This window comes from Neoarthrinium moseri, assembly GCF_022829205.1.
Source record: "Neoarthrinium moseri strain CBS 164.80 chromosome Unknown scaffold34_Wmoseri_CBS_16480, whole genome shotgun sequence".
NCBI classification, from domain to species: domain Eukaryota; kingdom Fungi; phylum Ascomycota; class Sordariomycetes; order Amphisphaeriales; family Apiosporaceae; genus Neoarthrinium; species Neoarthrinium moseri.
The window spans coordinates 213,795-232,795 of record NW_026055148.1 but is presented as its reverse complement, the minus strand read 5'-3'; the positions used below and the strand labels follow the sequence as shown (position 1 = coordinate 232,795).

Here is a 19,001-nt window from a genome sequence, read left to right as displayed (position 1 = left end):
CTCAACCCCTTCATCCGGCAGGCCTGGAAGCCTTCCGGAGATGCGCAGCTGCATGGCCATGCATACCAGCTTCGCCGGGATGCTTTATCACAGCACAGAGCCCGTATTTATGGCAATCAAGGCCGATGATCCGACGACCCCGCCTGATGTACAATATTAATAGATCATCAGTTCAGCTTTCACATTATGAAAGTTCAAGTGCTTGCCAAACTTCGCTATGCCAGACCAGGAAATCTACCGCGACGAGGACGCCGATTCCAACCCTAATGTACCTCCGTATGGGATGGACGAGGATTTTCTATACCTTGCACCCACCGCCGCTGCGCCGCTTCCTGTCCAAGGCAGCCTGGTAAGTGTTGCAGACGACAACAACCAGGCTGGGCTGCGCAATATACATGGCTACATGGACCTACAAACCCTCATGCCTTTCGAGACTTTCGTGCCTATGCAGAGTGGGTTCATGTCTCACTTGATGCCGCCACCACCAATCCCTCCTGTGCCATCCCAAACACCTCCATTTGGAGATTCAGCCAACCAGTCGGCCGAGATTCAGCCAATTCCTGTTAACGCGGATAATGTGAGTCGCTATAGCTCGCGAAACCTACCTTTCCCGTCTCAAATACTCGAATCCCGGAATACGCGTCAGCCTTGTGTTAAGCAAGAAGCCCACGTCAACGAAACCCTGCCAAGCTGGTATGATCCGTACAAAGTAACTCCCTTCATCCCTGACGAGGTCATTGAGGTGGATCCGAAGTTGCCAAAGCGTGCTACAGGTGCATTCGCCGCTCAGTCATCGAAATATGGCGAGGTTGATCCCATATACTGGGTGCCGGAAGAGTTCACTCGTTCATCGACTGGGCTATCCGTTGTAGACTCGGATTCTATTCTTGGAGATTCGGGAAGGACGTATAATGGGTATCGCGAGGGCAAATACTTCCTGCCCAATGATGCGGTAAGCTGTGCCTATTGAGACCTTACAAAATACAGTGACCAACTTTCCTACAGGCCGAACAAGACCGATTGGACTTGCAACACGCCGGGCTGAAGGTATTGTTATCACACAAGCTTTACCTGGCGCCTATTCAATCACCCAGATACGTCTGCGATCTTGCGTGTGGCACGGGTCTATGGACATTCGAATTTGCTGAGGAACACCCTGAAGCAAAGGTCATTGGCATAGACCTGAGCAGTATCCAGCCAAGGAACGGACCCGAAAATGTGGAGTTTATCAAGGGTGACTGCGAAGACTCGTGGGAGTTTCCTTTCAAGTTCGACTACGTACACGCTCGAGCAGTGTTCACCTGCTTCAATGATCACAGGACGGTGATGCGACATGCGTTCGACAATCTTAAGCCAGGGGGCTGGGTCGAGTATGGAGATGGCAGTATCGAGGTTGGATGCCTAGATGGTAGTACCGAAGGTAAGAGGGCTTTCATACTCTGGATGAAGTTCGGCTTACAATGTACTTCCCAGGCACGGCCATTAAGAGATGGGGGGAGCTTATGCAGCAAGGGGGTTTGGCACTCGGTCGGGAATTACACGTTGCACAACACTATAAGCAGTGGCTTACTGAAGTGGGATGTAAGTCGTTATTGCTCATCATTTCCGCATCATTTCGTGACAAGAACTAACGTCAACATGACTGGCTAGTCGTGGACGTCGTCGAGAAGAAGCTTGCATGGGCATTCGGCCCGTGGCCGAAAGACCGCAGACAGAAGAAGGCCGGGGCATACTGCCAAGCTGACTTGTACGAGGGCATACGAGGCATCAGTTGGGTGTTTCTCAACGCCTTGGGCATGTCAGAGCTGGACATTGATAAGCTGGTGCTGGATGTGCGCGCTGATCTTGTCAATCCTGCTGTTCATTCTTTTCTCCCCATGTAAGTTGATCAATTCCAAGGCGCGGAGGAGAAGCTCGCTCACGATTACTTGTAGATGGGTGGTGTATGGCCGAAAGCCATTTGACCACGAGATCGAGCATCCGTGGCAAGAGTCTAGTGTTTCTTCCAGTGCGATGTAGTATGAGTTGTTGTTCAGTGTTGGCGCAAGCCTAGTTTGATGTGACTTCATAATTGAGATACCTCCGGCATCAATACAGTGAAATTGATCCATGGAAGACATGTCAGTCGCATACGGAAGCTTGTTTCCCTGCTATCATAATCATGCATGCCAACACCAGTACATTGGTCTCTAGCATCCAACTTGGCGGAACTTCGACTTGGCGAAATACACAGCTGGATTGAGCAAGTGCGACCAACACCAGTAAGCGTGAATGACATCACGCGTAATAATCTGGCAGAAGCAATCGAGGTTCTCCCCGCCAATTTGATAGACGTTCCCCGCGCGGAGCTCACGTCGTCGAACACCCGCAAGAGGAATCAAACACTGACAGTCAGTCACAACTTTCCCGGAAATACCAAATACAACGCGCCCCGAGGCCTATGGTGCTTGGCGATCCACCTTGACACTTAGTTCAGACACATTGTCAGAAATGGCCCAGTACGCAACTTACCCGAGCCTCCGCGGAAAGACCGTATTGATCACCGGTGGTGCTGAAGGCATCGGAGCAGCTGCAGTTGAGCTATTCTGCAAGCAGGGGTCCAAGGTTATCTTCTTGGACTACTCGGAGGCTTCAGCAGCAAGGCTCCTCGAAAGAGTCAAAGGGATCTCTGAAGCGGCCAACCCTACGTTCATGTATTGCGACCTAACAAACCTAGATGCACTGAAGGAATGTGCCGAGCAGGTTCTTGCTGATCACGGAAAAGTTGACGTACTTATCAATAACCTCGGTGCCGCTGGTCCAAAGTCCCGAGTTGCGAGTTCAGAGGTCACTCCCGAGTCCTTCGACTACGACATCAACGTCAACCTGCGCCACCAGTTTTTTTTTGACACAGTATGTGGTCCCGGCCATGCAGAAGCAGGGCTCGGGAAGCATCATAAACATGGGTTCAATGATCTGGCGCATTCCCGAGACAAGTGCGCCAATCTACGCAACCGCCAAGGCAGGCATCGTGGGAATGACCCGGGTTCACAGCAAGGAGTTTGGCAAGTATGGCATCCGTGTCAACAGTATCATGCCGGGAAGCATCGCAACTGAGCGACAGGTCCAAGAAGTCTTGACGGAAGAGTACGAGGCGAATACGATGGCGGCGCAGAGCCTCAAACGGCGCCTGCTCCCGGAGGAGGTCGCTAGACTGATGCTGTTTCTGGCGGCTGAGGATTCGAGTGCCATTACGGGTAGCAGCTACGTGATCGATGGTGGATGGGTCAGCGATAAATGATTGGGGCCTGTCTGTACGTTCCCTCGATAGGGAGACAAGAGTATTATACTCGGAACTTTACGTGAACACATTCATACAACACAGCCAGTCTGCCTTCAATAACGCAGTGCACGCCCATCCAGGTTTGCTAAGTTGAGGTCCAGTTGTCGCGAGAGTCGGGCCCCAGGCAAAATGCTTTCTTGAAGCTGACAGAGAGAGGCGATACTTGCTAATTTCTATGAACGGACGAAGTATTAGTCATTTCATTATAGGCTGTAGATCGCGGGAGATCTTCCACACCGTCAAGACCGCTGACAAGCCTGGTAGTTTAGCCCTTGTAACACACACCCTCTGTAGTTAAGTTAGTGGACTCAGTTTGCCAGTTGCAGCAGTGCTTGGGCACGGCCAGATCCTGGCCGGTGTCCCGAGTCTCTACGCCCCACGTGTCTGACCACCATCGGGTGGTCCCACCTCAGAACTTTAACAGTCAGACCCTGGATCGTGGTACTGGGAGCATCGAGAACCTCCTGCAATTCTTATCTTTCTTACTTCAAACGTTTACCCCCTTGATAGCCCCATGATGGTTTTGCAAGCTTAACATCCGCTCTTTCCACACATCTCCTTCGATACAATTCCTGCTGATTTCTGTCGCTCCTTGCAATCCTTACTTTACTCGCTGGGGATTCTCTTCCGCCAGACCCCTTTCGCGACACCGGAAACGCCGTAGAGGAACCAGTTCCGAGCCCAAACGTTTGCGGCAACCATGGCTCGACATCTTTCTGTGATCGTCATTTTGGCGATTGTAGGTTTCCTCAGTCTGTCGTTTATGATGTCGTTCGGGGGCCGGATGGACACAATCCCCCAGACGTTCACTGCACCAGACGTCTCAAAGACCAGCAAGGAGAGCGTGGCCAAGGTGGACCCCATGGCGCCCGTGGTGCCGGTCATGGAGGGGACCACGGGTACCACGGGATCCAAGCTGGCTGGGCTCGAGATCACGGGCGATCTCTTGACAGGCGATGTGATTGCACCGAAGCTCGAGAATGCGACTGCCAAGTACGTATCTATACATGTCCCCTCGCCCGACTGGTCGGGCCCGTGGCGTCCCCCGTGCCGGACTCTTCGAAACTCAAAATGTTCCTCTGATACTGACCGCTTTTCTTTCTCTTCAAACAGGGCTGAGCTCGGCCGTGCTTCGTGGAAGCTCTTTCACACGATGATGGCGCGGTTCCCCGAAAAACCGACCGAGGACGACTCGCTCGCGCTGAAGACGTACATCCAGCTCTTTGCGCGCCTGTACCCCTGCGGCGACTGCGCCCGGCACTTCCAGCAGATGCTGAAGCAGTACCCGCCCCAGGTCGGCTCGCGCAACTCGGCAGCGGGCTGGGCCTGCTTCGTGCACAACCAGGTCAACGAACGGCTGAAGAAGCCGATCTTCGACTGCGCCAAGATCGGCGATTTCTACGACTGCGGCTGCGGTGACGATGACAAGAAGAAGGCGGAGGACGCTGCGGGAGAGCTGAAGAAAGAAGGGTGAGTGCCCCTGGCGCCTGCAGGCCGCTCGAGGTCCAGTATGCACGTTTGCTAACGATTGCCAGGCTATCGTCATAGGTTGGCCCAATGATACCCCAAGAGCATGGCGCACGGCGTTTACAAGGATCGGTTGTCGTGGAGGTCCCATAACAATTCATCTGTTTTATGTACAACTAGCTTTGGTATACTAAGCATATTGGATTTCAAGCGCGTTCTTGCGTGTGTAAGATGTCTCAATTTCGACCTGCAGTGCAAGCAAGCGACCATTGCCATTGTACATGCCATGTAGTCGTTCCCAGTTAAAATCTGACGTTGCTAGGCATTTGCTCTGGTGTGGATGAGGAATTAGTTCGGTGATAAACGAAGCATTTTGTTTATCATCGCCTTATAGTATTGAATCACTGAGATGCCCGAGTCTGAAGGGCAACTCGACGAGCACGACGAAGACCGGTAGTCTTGGACTATCGATGCTTCGCTTGGCGGGCGGCTCTCGCCTACAACTTGGGCTTGAGTACATTAAAGCCATGGCTCACTCAACCATGGTATCAAAGCTCGAAGTTCTCATCTTTACTGCGTTGAAAGGGAAATGGTGTCCAAGGCTACGAAGGCCGTGATGAGGCTACCCATGCCACGTAAGTTACCTACCTAAGGTACCATAGCCTTGCGTAGAATGGGTGGGGCACGGGCCACTTAGCGAAACATGCACTGGGAGTGGGAAGCCAACGCGTGCTGAGAGCTGCCTGAGCTCCATCCATGATCCAGCCCTCGTCAGTTGGAGCTTCACCAATCCATCAGACCCGACAGATACCTCCGCCACCTTCCCCGTTTCACCCCGCCATCAGACGACGCCCATCACGAACGCTCCATTGCACAAACTCACATCCTTTGCGATAGAACCAAAACTCAGAGGCATACCCACCCACGGCAGACGATAGCCAAGATGGAGTTCGGCAACCGAGGCGTTCTGAACGAAGGTACGAGCAGCTGGCCCGAGGACGGCGCGAGCATGGCCCAGAGTATGCTGACGGCAGGTAACCACAGATGGAATCCACGTCGACATGGACAGATTAAAGAAGGGCGAGGTCAAGTGAGTTGGGAAGTGTGCTGTACTGATGGACCTTTGCTAACCGTCCGCTCGCAGTCTTGGTACCTCGATGTAAGCATCGACGCAGATCATGGCACAGCGCGCGCAGCTTGGTACTGACATAGACAACAGCATGGCAGTCACATTCAAGGACGGCGTTATCCTCGGTACGTATCGAACCCTCCAGCAGGCCATCGCCGACGTACCGGGGCCACCAAGCTGACCAAAGACCATCATCATTACAGGCGCCGACTCGAGAACCACCACGGGATCCTACATCGCAAACCGAGTGACAGACAAGCTCACACAAGTGCATGACACCATCTGGTGTTGCCGATCCGGCTCGGCAGCCGACACGCAAGCTGTCGCCGACATCGTACACTACCAGCTTGGCCTGTTCGCCATGCGCAACGGAAAGCCCCCGACGACCCAGACCGCCGCCGCCATCTTCCAAGAGATCTGCTACTCCAACAAGGATAGATTGAGGTATGGTGCCACTTGCTTCAATGGAAGAACGGCCGAGGCCACGGTCGCAGCCGGACCGTGGTGACGGGCTGTATAGTCCCAGCTACAAGCATGCTAACGCTTCTTATTCATACAGTGCCGGGCTGATCATCGCCGGCTGGGATGAGCGACACGGAGGCCAGGTCTACTCCATCCCTCTTGGCGGCTCGCTACACAAGCAAGCATACTCCATCGGCGGTTCCGGTTCGACATACATCTACGGTTACTGTGATGCTCACTGGAAAGAGGGTATGGAGGAGAAGGACGCGGTGAACTTTGTCAAGAGCGCTCTACAGGAAGCCATCAAATGGGACGGTAGCTCTGGCGGTGTTATCCGCATGGTGGTGCTGACCAAGAAGGGCGCCGACAGACATCTGTACTTGCCCGACGAGCAGTACAAGGTCAAACACTGAGGGGTGTTGATCGCCGGCCTGGTGGGATAGTTGTGCCGTCATCAAGCGGAGCATGTGTACAATACCTGCCGTCTAGATGGCTACCATGATGTAGTCCGGATGGCGAATGTTATGTGGCGTTGGGATTCATAGACCAAGATTAAGAGATCGGTGTTTGTCTATCGGTCCACCATACCTACGGCTGCGGCAGCCACTATCAACTCTGCAGGGTCAAGGTCATATCATGATCTTGGCATAAAACGTGCGACCCGGCGGTGAACGTATGTTGCAGCAAATCATGGCAGAGTGTCGGCATGTCACCCGGTCCGTCGTTGCGCACAAGTCTCAATAGGGACCGCATGTCCGGAAAGAGGCGAATCGGCTTACATCCCACATCCAAACGAATGCACGACCCGTGCCGTACTAAACCCTGGAGAACTTGAGGACTTGCTACTTTTGGTGAGCAGTGCCAAGCCAGGGCCCCCCATAGTCTAAACTACTGTGCGAGTGGTGAGCTCTCGCGATTATCGTGCTGTTCTGGCCGTATGCGAGACGATGGGGTTTGCCTTCAATACTTAGGTCTGGCTGGGACAAGTCACCTGATGGACCTTACGATTCTTGGGCCATCCTCATCACGAGGGCCGAAGAGGCTTTGTGGGGTTTCTGGGGGCAGCTGAGGTCTGGAGCGGACGAGTTTCGGGCCTATCGAACGGGGCCGGGAATAATGTCCCAAACGGTCTGCATACTGCAAAGACCGCAGCAGCAGGCTGGTGCACAGAGTTGAGACCTCGGCGGTGAAAGCGCGGTTTCATACAGCAAAATGCTCTGGTGCGCAGGCGATCGCTTCTCTTATTGTGTGTGTATAGCTGGATGCCATACTACTTTGGACGATGGAATAAAGCCGCTCCATAGACAAGCCCCGTGTCGGTGTCTTGAGTCGGTATTGGTAGACAGCTTGCTTCTCGGCAGTGAGAAGCACGAGCCAGCGGGTGCCACGACTCAGAGTCCAAGGCGCCCCTGGCCCCCGGCACCCCCGTCCAGGCCGTCTCCTTTGGCTTGGGGGCCCGAAGGCCTGGAAGTTGGGGCCAACTGGCAGCCAGGGCGTCTCGCGTGGGATGCCTGTCTGCCCAGCGATCTCCGGGCCTTCGGCTGGGTTCCTGTCCTGGACCAGCGCCGTTGTTGGGTGCGATCGTGGAGACAAAAAAAGTACCTAATAGGGCCCGTGTACTATCCAGTGCGCGGTGGGCGCCTTGCGAAAGAGACCCCCGTGCGTGCCCCGACCTGGAGAGTCCATGTGCGTGGGATGAGTGGATCTGAGGTTCCTTTTCCGGGCCAGTTGTCGTCGGACATGCCTTTTCTTTTGTTCCCTTTTCCACCGCGGACGTCCCGGACTAGGAATAGGGACGGACGTCGTCAACAAACAAGAGTCATGATGGTTGCCCAAAAAGCAACCGAGGGTGGCCGCGGTAAGGTTAGCGAGGTCATAGTTGGACCCTGGTTGAATCGCGAACACCCTCCATCAGGACGTCGAGCTAAAGTTAGCCTGGGGCGCCGCTCGATAATTACCCGCGACCACTGATTACTCTCTACGTACAATTGCAATACAGTATGCAAGTACAGAAAATGAGTAGATACATCTTATCTGCCATATCCCAAGAGATAGATACTGTAGAATTGAATGTCTGAGGAGTCAGAGAACGGGGATATCGCAATTAATATCTCGTACATATATTCAACGATGGGGAATTCGCACACCATAGCTGGCTCCGCGAACGGCCTTCTCCTTTCGTAGCCTGATCTTCACTGGGCTTGCCATGTACCAAGGTACTGTGTATCAAACCGCGACGGCACCCTGCGCCTGTGGTGCACGATAAGGGAACTGGAAAAATGGCTGAGCCAGCCGGTCATAAGCAACCACGCGGCGAACAAAGAGAAGTACATATCGGGAGGGTGCATGAGTTGCACTCTTCTCGAATATACCACCACGTCTGATGACGGAACGAGAGGCAAAGGTGTCGCCTTTCGAATCATTCTGGAACGTCCAGACCCTGAGGAAGTTGCTTCGACCCGTTACTATTTCGTATCTCGACCTCCATCGTGCCCCGCCGCCAATCACGTACAGCGCAACTCTGCCGGATCGACTACTTGCACAGCCTCAATCCGGCCCATCTCCTGGGATGAACCCCCTTATTCTCATGCGCCTGCATCTGTCCAGGCTAAGGTAGTCCCGCTGCCCACGCCAGTGAGAGCTGGGAAACACGTGCTGGGAGCGAGAGGTGTGGGCATCTCGTCCCGGAGAGCTGCGTGTCTGTCAGCCGGTTGGGCTTTGGTCCAAAAAAGGCTTCCTTGACCATCTTCTCTTCCTCGCTTTCACTCACCCCCCTATTACTGCCTCTCCCCAGGCTGTGCCCATCTGAGCGATAGGGCCTCTTCCTCTTGCTGCTTCTCACCGCCGAGACCTCACCCCCTTTCGGTGCATCGCATCGGTGCCTCCCCCCAAGAAGACCACACTTCTTGGTCTCTTCCCCGGACGCTGGTTGCGACCTCAAACCCGAGGCCCTCGCGCGTTGTTTTGTCTATTTTTAATCTCGCCCGGTACCTCCAGCACCTTTTTTATTGGGGCGTCCTTTATCGGCCAAGAAAGGGGACCCTTTATCGCCTGTTCCCGTCTCCTGACGCCTGCTGCAACGCACGCCTGTCCTGCGCCGCATACCGCTACCGCTGGTTGCTGGGGGTCTATGTCATACCCGCCCGCCCACACGATTGCCTGCCTGACGTATCCTGATTCAAACCTTCGCCTCCCGCCTGCCCGCCGCCACCAGGCAAATTCGGGGTCTCCATAACCCAAGACTTTTGACCAAACAACACCCCGAGCTCGTCCCCCCCTCCCCCCATCCAACTATCTGATTGAGCATTTCTGGCATCACACCTCCCACCAGCGACGATTTTCACGATACGCAGCCTGACGTTTACGAGCGACGCCCCCGACATTCATCCCACGCGCGGCACAGTTCTTGGTGGTCTTGACTGATACTCCAAGACTTGATTTATTGCACGCCTGATTAAGCCTTGCAGCGACTTCATCACTCCTGCAGCCGCCTTATCTTAAGAACAGTAAGCCAATTCCCCCCCTCCGTCCAAGGCATCTCCAAGGCGAGGCGCATCTCATGGGTGTGTCGCCATCGCGCGCTCGTTACATCCATCCCTCTCCTCTGCCAGCCCTGAGCCAGTAACCCGGAGGCAAGTGCAGTTGTCTTTTTGTTTTGTTGTGGTGTGAGCAGTGTTGTAGATCCAACATCCGATCCACATCCTGGAGAGCATCGCAAGCCCACTGGACATTGTCGCCTTTCGGGCCGCCATAACAACATTGCTTCCACAGCCGAGTCCCAGACTATCACAACATCGCCAGTCAAGTCACTGCGAGCTCTGTCTTGGGTAAACCCATCGCCTCGTCCTTTGTTTTTGTTGGTCGAGAGGACTCCTGGCCATCACCATACCAACCATCGGGCCTTGGGTTGCGACGATCTATGCTGCTGTGATAACAAGTGTCGCTGTTTTGAACTCATTCGCGTCCATCGTATTGCATTGGGCTGCGCTCTTGGGCGCCGTCTCCAGGCCCTTGCGGCACCATCACTTGTTTCCCTTATGCGTCATTCAGCCCACTGTTTGTTGAATCCACTCTCGATGAGGACAAATACACTAACGCAGATCAGTTGTTGTCTACAGGCTTCTGAATTCAGCTATTGCTGTCTACTTCCTGCACCTACAAATTACGACCTAATATAATACTGCGCGGCACCAGACGATGCTATGGCTGCCGTAATTGGAGACTACGCCGCGGATCACTCGAGATTCCACCATAACATGATAGCGCCCGGGCTACAGCACAACCACTCCCACCAGCGCGAACCCGCATACAGATCGACTTCGAGCTCGAGAAGTCGGCCAAGAGAATCTCCGGGGCCTGCGCAAACGCGCTCGCCGACTACCCCTCCCAAGTTTAGAGCACCTGCACCCAGCGCGACTCCGGCTAAGCGATCGTGGGAAACCAACGAGTCGGAAACGAAGACCACAGTGGAGCAGAAGCCAGTCTCAGCGAGCGGGGGTGCCTCACGGTTCCCGTCGCCACCCGACTCGTCTTCGCCGTCGGCAGCCCAAGCACAGAATGGGCAGACAGCCCACGCAACATCAATGACATCTCAGACACAGTCGCAAACTGTTGCGCCTGCAGCAAACAGCTCTGCGCCATCAGTAACCACCCAGCAGCTCACACCTGAGGCCGAGCCGGCGCCAAACTCAGCTGGCACTCCAGCGACGCCATACAATGCGTCATCTCCGAGCCAGGGACACACCATTGTGGTGCGGGATCTGGCGCACATCCAAAGTCTTGCCCGAGCCGATATGATGAACGGGGGTAATGGACCCGGCATCTTGAACGACCCGCCCCTACAAGCTATGAAGTACGAGATCAGCGGCATGCCCATAGGCGATATTATCGAGATGGTGGCTGCGCTGTTGACCAAGATAACAACTACCAACGATCTTCAGCACGACGCTCTTCACAGGAACGCCGCGCACCAGCAGACGGCGGCTAACCACAACAACGACGGCGTTACCATGAGCCCACTCAGTAGCTCGGTATTGGCGTTCCACGGCAAGAATGTACCCGCCATTACGATCCTAAGTTACCTGAGCCGTATCCACAAGTACTGCCCTACAACGTACGAGGTGTTTCTGAGCTTGCTGGTCTACTTTGATCGTATGACAGAGCGTGTCAACAACATGGTAATGCAGGCTGAGGAGACTAGGAGGCAATCTCTGTCCCACCAGCCAGCGTCTTCATCAACGGTTTCAAAGTCTGGCAGTACAGTGGACGCCGAGATGAAGGATGGAGACAGTGCCGACAGCGACGAAACCGACTCGGATTTGGCTGATGATGACGACATGTCGTCGGAACGTAAAGAGCCTCAGACAGCACCAACGTCATCTCCTGCAACATATTTTGTCGTCGATAGCTTCAACATTCACAGGTTGATCATCGCCGGTGTGACTTGTGCAAGCAAATTCTTCTCGGATGTGTTTTACACCAACTCGAGATACGCGAAGGTTCGTTTCTCTTCCACCCCTTTCCAAACAGCATGTTACTGACACATGACTCGACAGGTTGGCGGTTTGCCGTTAGCGGAGCTTAATCACCTTGAGCTTCAATTTCTTATCCTGAACGATTTCAGGCTCGCTGTCCCAGTGCAAGACCTGGAGGCATACGCGACCATGCTAGTGGAATTTTATGCTCGAGAGGTCGTCGCACAGCAGACACGGCCTGACTCTAATGCGGAGTAGACACTAGCCAGAGTTTCCAAGAAACGGGTTACTACAAGTTTTGGCGAAGTGTATGTCGTGCGCTCGAGTACCAAGCCAGAAAGTCTCGTGGTGGCAGAAATGTCGCTCCGGGCGCTTGGCCCTATCACACGACTTCGGAATGGTGCGTGCAGATACGTTGGAAGAACTGCCACGGACAGGCTCAGAGTTCAGAGAACAAGGCTAGGGGGTTGGGATTTAGACAGGAGACCTGATGTTTGGGCTAGACCACCAATGGCACTGCCTAGAACGCAGCATCACACATTTTGATACCCGGATAGATTTCCTGGGCTAGCGAAGGAATCGCGCGAGTCATTTTCGGGAACAATCGCCAGACCTTTAATGATTGTTCCCTCTACAGAAAGGGAACCGAGGCATGGGAGGATACAATTTAGATGCGCTCAGGGGTTGCGTACCAGCGTGGGTTCGGGCACGCTCAACACGAAACGGGCGTGTCTATGGGCTCGATATGCTCTAGTCCCGTCACGAAACGGCGTTCAAGAGGCATGACATTATTGACACAGCGGCGATTGGGTTACTGCTGAAGTTCGAAGCCAAGAGACTGTTCATACGTAGTACTTTTTTATAGTGACGTGGCTGGCCTTATAGAACCTTATCATCTTCTCTTCGCCTATGGACTTGCTTTCTGCAAAACATCACCGTGACTTTGGACATGATCCCTCAACTGCCTAGCCATCATCGCTCGCTTTGGCCTTCCCGAGATCAGTGATTCGCTTCCTCTGGACCTGAAGTAACTCGTGCTGTATCCTGTTTTCTTCCATCAACACCTTCTTTTCTTCCACCAAGGCCTTGTTCTTTTCTGCCAAGGCATCCCGCTGCGCTGCTACGTCCGCGAGCTGTCGTTGTAGGTCAGCCACCTCTGTTGACATGGTCTCCCTTGTTTGCTGGCGCTTGCCATCGGGAGAGAAACTGCTGCCCTGCGTGCTCGACCCAGCCTGACGTTTCCGGCCCCTGGCGGGTATCTCTACGGTAATGGCGGGAGACTCGCCGATGCCCTGGCCGTGGACTTTCCGCATGTGCCGCTGGAGGTTGTCCTTCCTGTTGCACGGGTTCCGTGGCCCTCGTTTGCACCCGGCCACCGGGCATGGGAACTTGGACCCGTTGTGGATGGACTCCCGGTGGCGCTGGAGCTCCCGCTCCGTCCCGAACTCGACGTCGCAGTCGGGCTCGGGGCAGCAGAAGGCCTTCGGCTGCTTTGAGGGCAGCGAGGTGGCGGTGGCAATGGAGGAATCGTCTAGGGCTACGGCTTGGTTTGACGAGGTTGAGGTCGAGGTCTGCTGCGTTGACCCTCCTCGCTCCTGGTATATCGGACCTATGGGCTGGCTTATCGAATCCAACACACCTGCGTTGATGGAGATGCCAGAAGTTGATGTCGGGTGCGTAGCTTCCACCAAACTTGGGAAGTCATCATAGGAGTTGACCAGCTCATTCAAGTCGAAGTTGAAACCAGTGTATGGATCAAAGTAGATCTCATTTCCGTGACCGGCAAGATCGATGGGTCCTTCGAGGTTGAAGCTTGGTAACGCCGACTGCGGAGAGTCATAGAACATCCAGCAGACACCCCAGAGCACCACCAGCGACGGTCTTATCGCCCATGGCATTGTCGCGCAGGTGATGTGCCTGGGCCTTCTGGACCGCGTTCCTTCGCCCAACAGGAACAAGAACGCCCTCAAGATGGCGGTCCATACGATGGAAAGCAGCGGTTTCTCCGCCAGCCATGCTAATCATTCGCCGATCATCTTCTCTACTGTTTCTGCAACTTTTTCGGCCTGGAGGCGATCTCGATTCCACGTGTCTGTACCAAAGCTCATCAGACTCACCAGTCTTCGACTAAATAGACCCTGTGACGGTCAATTGGCCAGTGACTTACCACCTGGGTCGGCAAATTCGTCCCGGAACCATGTATAGGTCTTGTGCAGAAGCTCAAGAGCTTTCCGTAACTTCAGAACTTCCTGTACCATCACTACAAGTCTTATAGCCGCCATCAAATCGTAGGCATCAGGTGTCATTGTTTACGAGTAAATCTTTTAAGATTGTGAGTGACTATGCACACATGTGAGGAAGCTAGGTATGTAGGCTGTTAATGAATCCTCCTATAAATGGATTGCATTTACATACAAACTCCTAGGTATGCTGGCGGTGCTGAGATTGCACTTGGTACATCTGATCCTTGCTATTCCAACTGCGGCAGCGTCCTCCGTTCTTGGCGGATCATAGAAGGAGAGCAGCTGATTATGAAGGGAAGCGTCGACGGTCTACGCCATCCAGTTATCGGGTTCCTTTGCTCTTTATGTCTGCTCGAATTATTGTATTGGCGTCTCGAGCTGTGTAGGGAGGCCAGAGGCACAGGAAGAGTGAGGGCTGAGGCGCTACCCAAATGACTGGCAGCTACAAGTTGAGGCCGAAGAGGCCAGCGCCCCTTACGTGGGTGACCAGGAGTGAGGCGGCAGTAACATTGGCACCCCTCCTATTTGGGCCAATCGCAGCGGAAGTGGCGCACTCTCAAACTGCGGTCGCCTCAAATTCCATCAAGTTTTGTACAGCTTTTGCCTGTATCATATTCACTGCCGCACAATCCAAGCACGGAAGAATATCTAGCGGCCTTGAGTAGAAGTCGCCAACTGGGTTCGTTTTTTCCTAGTTCCTTGATGTACTGTGGCTAATAGGAAAATGACTTCAATGACGCCGAGCTGTCATTTTCTGCCTATGAGATGGTACTGGCACCCATGTGCAGGCCTTGCAACGACCTGTGAATTTACCCCAGATTGCTGGTTTAGGGTTCAACTCAGTCGGGCCTCGATTTCCTCCTATTTCAAGTGCATTTTAATTACTCGGATCAAATGGATAACCCTTTCCGTACATTAACGATTCTTGGGGTCGCTTTGTATTGCGAGTACAGCGCGACTACTAGAAGTCAACTGTATACATATTTGTGGGTCCTGAGACGCTCATTTGGCCCGTGCAATGCGATCGGTCCACTTTTCTGACATTCAGGCAGCACAATAAACAAAGGAGCAGCAATGTCTTCAAGTCATTTCCAGGCATTATTGATCATCTTTGTTTTTCTGCCGTATTCATAAGAACGCTGAGTTGCCTCGTTTTAATAAAACCCTACGAGATTTGTGCTTGGCCCTCAACGATATTCCTAAGAAAACAGTGTTTTGCTATCCCTGTTTTCCGCATGCACTCATTCGACGCACTGGTTGCATTCAAGTACATGACCATATTGAGCTAGCTCATCGATGCGCAGAGATTTCAATTTCGAATAAGTCTCTATATTGGACCGCATAATGGACCGGTTTCTTCTTGATAATGCGGCTCTGTACCGGACTCTGGTGAAAGGGTTCAAGCCTACGCCTGTACCTCGATCAACCTCAACAAGTCCCGACATCATAGTGAGCGCTAGGGTCCGGCCTCTGATAGACGAAGATGTTGAGGCAGGATTCCCCAGCGCTGTCTTCCCACGCTCTCTTGGGACTGGAGTGGTAGACATTCACGACCTCTACAATCACCCCAGGGGACGACCGATCCTTAAGGTATACATAAGAATTTGGCACTTGAAAGCAATCATTTCCAAAGTCACTAATGCTCATAGTAAATTTTCGTAGTCTTCTAACTACCAGGTAGACAGACTGTTTGATTCCCAGACGACAACAGAGGAAATTTACGAAAATCTTGTTGTGGATCTACTCCCTTTCACGTGGAACGGTGGCATTGGAACTCTTTTCGCCTATGGTCAGACTGGGTCCGGCAAGACCTTCACAGTCAGCCGTATAGAGCAACTGGTTGCCGAGTCGCTGATGAAAGGAAACCTCGAGGGTGAAAGACGAATCTACATGACTATTATCGACCTTGGCGGCAATTCCGCCTATGATCTGCTCAACGAGCGTGAGCCGATATCCATACTTGAAGACTCTTTTGGAGTCACACAGTTGGCGGGTGCGGTCGAGCATATCGTGAAAGACGAGCATGATATGATGAGCCTTATTATGCGCGCAGCATCTTTTCGACGGACGGCACCTACATTCAAGAATGATGCTTCATCACGTTCCCACGCTATTTGTCGTATTCGCATCTACAACCCAGTGACGGACTCTGACGGATATCTATACCTCATTGATCTTGCGGGTTCCGAGGCTGCACGTGATGTGGCGGTACACGGCGCGGATCGCATGCGCGAGACGCGTGAGATCAATATAAGTCTGTCGGTGTTGAAAGACTGCATCCGCGGCAAGGTCCAGTCAGACAGAAGTGCGAAGTCGAGGCAAAAGAAGCCGCATATACCGTTCAGATCAAGCGCTCTTACAAGGGTCTTGAAGCACGTTTTTGACCCAAATAGTAGCCGATCCTGCAAGACGGTGGTCATAGCCTGTGTGAACCCAAGTCTTGCCGACACGGGGCCGAGCAAGAACACATTACGGTACGCAGAGTTGCTGCGTGTCCAAACTTCGGCAAGTAACAAGACGGGACCTGATCTGAAGGCTCCAATGCTTTGGACTAATGCACAGTTGAAGAGTTGGATCTCGAAGAATGTAAGTTGCCGATAACCCCTGGTTTTCTATATCATCCAAGTCCTAACTTCCATTCTCAAAACTTCAGTCAGGAACTCCTTCAATCTCACCAACCTTGTTGGCGCCTACCGAATCAGGCGCTCAGCTATTGCATTTGCCGTCTGCAGACTTCGAGAGCCGGTGTTTGAAGACTCCAGGGGTCAGCATCGCGCAAGCCGGAGCCTTTCGATCCAAGATATGGCAATTGCATGTGGACTCCCAGCATGGCGGCAGCAGCTTGACCAAGATTGTTGCCAAGTCGGGCGATTCGACAGAGGCTGAGACGACGCCCGGTAGCTTTGGATCCCTGAACAGATGGTCGAGCCGAGACTTGAACCCCAATGCTACTGGACTTCCATTCCAGGAACGCATTCGCCCCGGGATGGTTGTCAGCCTGAAACAACATCCAGAAAGTACTTCAATCGACAGTCAACCAGAAAACACCAAAATGGTGGTCATCCTTTGCCCATCCGAGGCTGCACCGAGCGATGTGAAAGACAGACCTGGGGATATGACGAATTCCAAAAGCAATAAGCAGGCTGATATGGAAGAAATTGGTGACCCTAGAGGGAAAAGATTTTTATGCGCGATGTTGATGCCGGGTCTTACAGCCGATGCATATGAGCTAAACATTTGGAGTCAAGCTGTCATTGATGTCAATATGATGGAAAAGGAGGTCATAATTGAGTACGATGCAGGAACTAGGTACTATTACGTCTGTCTATGAAAGAGCCAGTAATCCAATATATTAGCTTACTGCTGAGCTCGACTGTTGAGGTATAGAGCCCAGTCTAGTAAGGGATAGCATTGTTATATGATTTGAAGTCAGTCTCGAATATATTCTCTAATGAATGCCGCCCTTTTTCTCCACTCACCAGTCATGAAGCATTGCTGATTTGTGTATGGTGCCGTATGTGAGGTCAACCAACTTTCAGTAAAAGGGCACATCTTCACATCTCCACAGGGAACCAATACATCACGTTGAGTAGTTTCTAATACAACTTCGGTACACTCGTTCGTCCATTTTATCACTCTGGGTCCCTACTCGCTGAATAGAATCCTGCTCAAGTCCAGCATGCATGACTAGCCTTGTTGCCATCCGGGGAAGTTGGATGCCCGTAGTTCCTCGTCTGTCCAACTCCAGAGCTTTGAGGCCAGGTCATCGTCCCTGGTGAGCTTTCCCTCGCAACCGAGCAAACCGATTGGCTCGTAGTATTCACCACTCTTGACGTCAGGGCTGAAGCTACACCAGAGCTGTGTCTTTGCGCCCTCCGCGGGTGATATTCCGGTCAGATATACCACGGGCTTTATGACGAGATTGTAAAGAAGCCAATTGACGCCCTTCTCTCCTTCAAATACGTTCGTCTTTACGCCACCGGGATGTAGCGACACAGATGTGATCTGTGGGTACCGCTTCGAGAGTTCATGTGCGAACAGCGTCTTAGCGAGTGTCGACTGACCGTACAGCGCAAAGACACTGCGGCTGGCCATCGGGGTCTTCAACTCTCCAAAGAGGATCCCTTCTTTAGGCGACAACGCCTTGTGCAATCCAGAAGCCATGGACACAATCCTGACGTCAGCATCGGGAAGTGCTGCAGTGTGCAGTAGCTTTGGCATTAGCAGCCGTGTGAGCAGCGCATGTCCGAGGTAGTTTGTAGCGAACTGGGTCTCATAACCATCTGTAGATGTGGCGTGAGGTAACAATCCGACACCTCCGCTAAGATGGACCAAATCCAATCGTTCCGCCTCATGGTTCAGTTTAGCCGCAGCTTCGCGTACGGACTTGAACGACGAGAGGTCGAGATCGAGGATTTCGAGATCGGCAACTTCTGCCACCTTAGAGGTTGCTCGAATACGAATGATAGCGGCGTTCGCCTTCGCTCGGGAGCGCGCTGTGAGATAAAGTTTCTTCGGGTTGTGCTGAGCGAGTGCGATGGCCGTGGCCTCGCCAAGACCAGAAGTGCCTCCTACGACAAGACAAACCCGATTGCCAAGGTCTGGGATATCCACTGAGGGATTGAAGTTCGGTTGACCCCGGCGCGGAGAATAGGTTGCCATCTGGGAAGTTTTTGCGTCTTGACCTCGATCCATATATGCGCAGCTGTGTTTTTCGCACGATTCTGAAGGAATTTGAATGTGTTGGACTAAGTTTGAAGGCTTCAGAGGTCGTAATTCGCACGCGTCACTGCCAGGCGTTGCATCTGTTATTGCCTCTCCCTTGCATTTGACTCTGTATCCCTTACCGTGGGGGCTCCACCTATGGACTAATGTAGCAAACCGTTGATTGGACTGTCCTCATT

At 53.0% G+C, this 19,001-nt stretch overlaps 7 protein-coding genes across 7 annotated transcripts; 5 read left to right on the top strand and 2 right to left on the bottom strand.

Annotated features, from left to right (window-relative positions):
* Positions 1–217: 217 nt before the first annotated feature.
* On the top strand, positions 218–3,280 carry JN550_008269 (uncharacterized protein; the record flags this gene model as incomplete). Its single annotated transcript, XM_049320212.1, has 9 exons — positions 218–577; positions 647–952; positions 1,006–1,420; positions 1,474–1,581; positions 1,651–1,879; positions 1,935–2,008; positions 2,194–2,390; positions 2,437–2,892; positions 3,002–3,280. The coding sequence occupies 9 exons, from the start codon at positions 218–220 to the stop codon at positions 3,278–3,280; spliced, it is 2,424 nt and encodes an 807-aa protein (XP_049169782.1).
* Positions 3,281–4,022: 742 nt separating this feature from the next.
* On the top strand, positions 4,023–4,870 carry JN550_008268 (uncharacterized protein; the record flags this gene model as incomplete). Its single annotated transcript, XM_049320211.1, has 3 exons — positions 4,023–4,315; positions 4,436–4,792; positions 4,858–4,870. The coding sequence occupies 3 exons, from the start codon at positions 4,023–4,025 to the stop codon at positions 4,868–4,870; spliced, it is 663 nt and encodes a 220-aa protein (XP_049169781.1).
* Positions 4,871–5,732: 862 nt separating this feature from the next.
* On the top strand, positions 5,733–6,793 carry JN550_008267 (uncharacterized protein; the record flags this gene model as incomplete). The annotated part of the gene is made up of 6 exons (XM_049320209.1): positions 5,733–5,766; positions 5,834–5,879; positions 5,934–5,948; positions 6,009–6,043; positions 6,122–6,362; positions 6,478–6,793. The coding sequence occupies 6 exons, from the start codon at positions 5,733–5,735 to the stop codon at positions 6,791–6,793; spliced, it is 687 nt and encodes a 228-aa protein (XP_049169780.1).
* A 3,789-nt stretch (positions 6,794–10,582) lies between these two features.
* On the top strand, positions 10,583–12,112 carry JN550_008266 (uncharacterized protein; the record flags this gene model as incomplete). The annotated part of the gene is made up of 2 exons (XM_049320208.1): positions 10,583–11,878; positions 11,936–12,112. 2 exons carry the CDS (start codon positions 10,583–10,585, stop codon positions 12,110–12,112), a joined length of 1,473 nt encoding a protein of 490 aa, XP_049169779.1.
* A 707-nt stretch (positions 12,113–12,819) lies between these two features.
* JN550_008265 (uncharacterized protein) lies at positions 12,820–13,752 on the bottom strand (the record flags this gene model as incomplete). Its single annotated transcript, XM_049320207.1, has 1 exon — positions 12,820–13,752. One exon carries the CDS (start codon positions 13,750–13,752, stop codon positions 12,820–12,822), a length of 933 nt encoding a protein of 310 aa, XP_049169778.1.
* A 1,689-nt stretch (positions 13,753–15,441) lies between these two features.
* JN550_008264 (uncharacterized protein) lies at positions 15,442–17,428 on the top strand (the record flags this gene model as incomplete). The annotated part of the gene is made up of 3 exons (XM_049320206.1): positions 15,442–15,687; positions 15,760–16,683; positions 16,751–17,428. The coding sequence occupies 3 exons, from the start codon at positions 15,442–15,444 to the stop codon at positions 17,426–17,428; spliced, it is 1,848 nt and encodes a 615-aa protein (XP_049169777.1).
* A 356-nt stretch (positions 17,429–17,784) lies between these two features.
* JN550_008263 (uncharacterized protein) lies at positions 17,785–18,759 on the bottom strand (the record flags this gene model as incomplete). Its single annotated transcript, XM_049320205.1, has 1 exon — positions 17,785–18,759. The coding sequence occupies one exon, from the start codon at positions 18,757–18,759 to the stop codon at positions 17,785–17,787; it is 975 nt and encodes a 324-aa protein (XP_049169776.1).
* Positions 18,760–19,001: the final 242 nt, after the last annotated feature.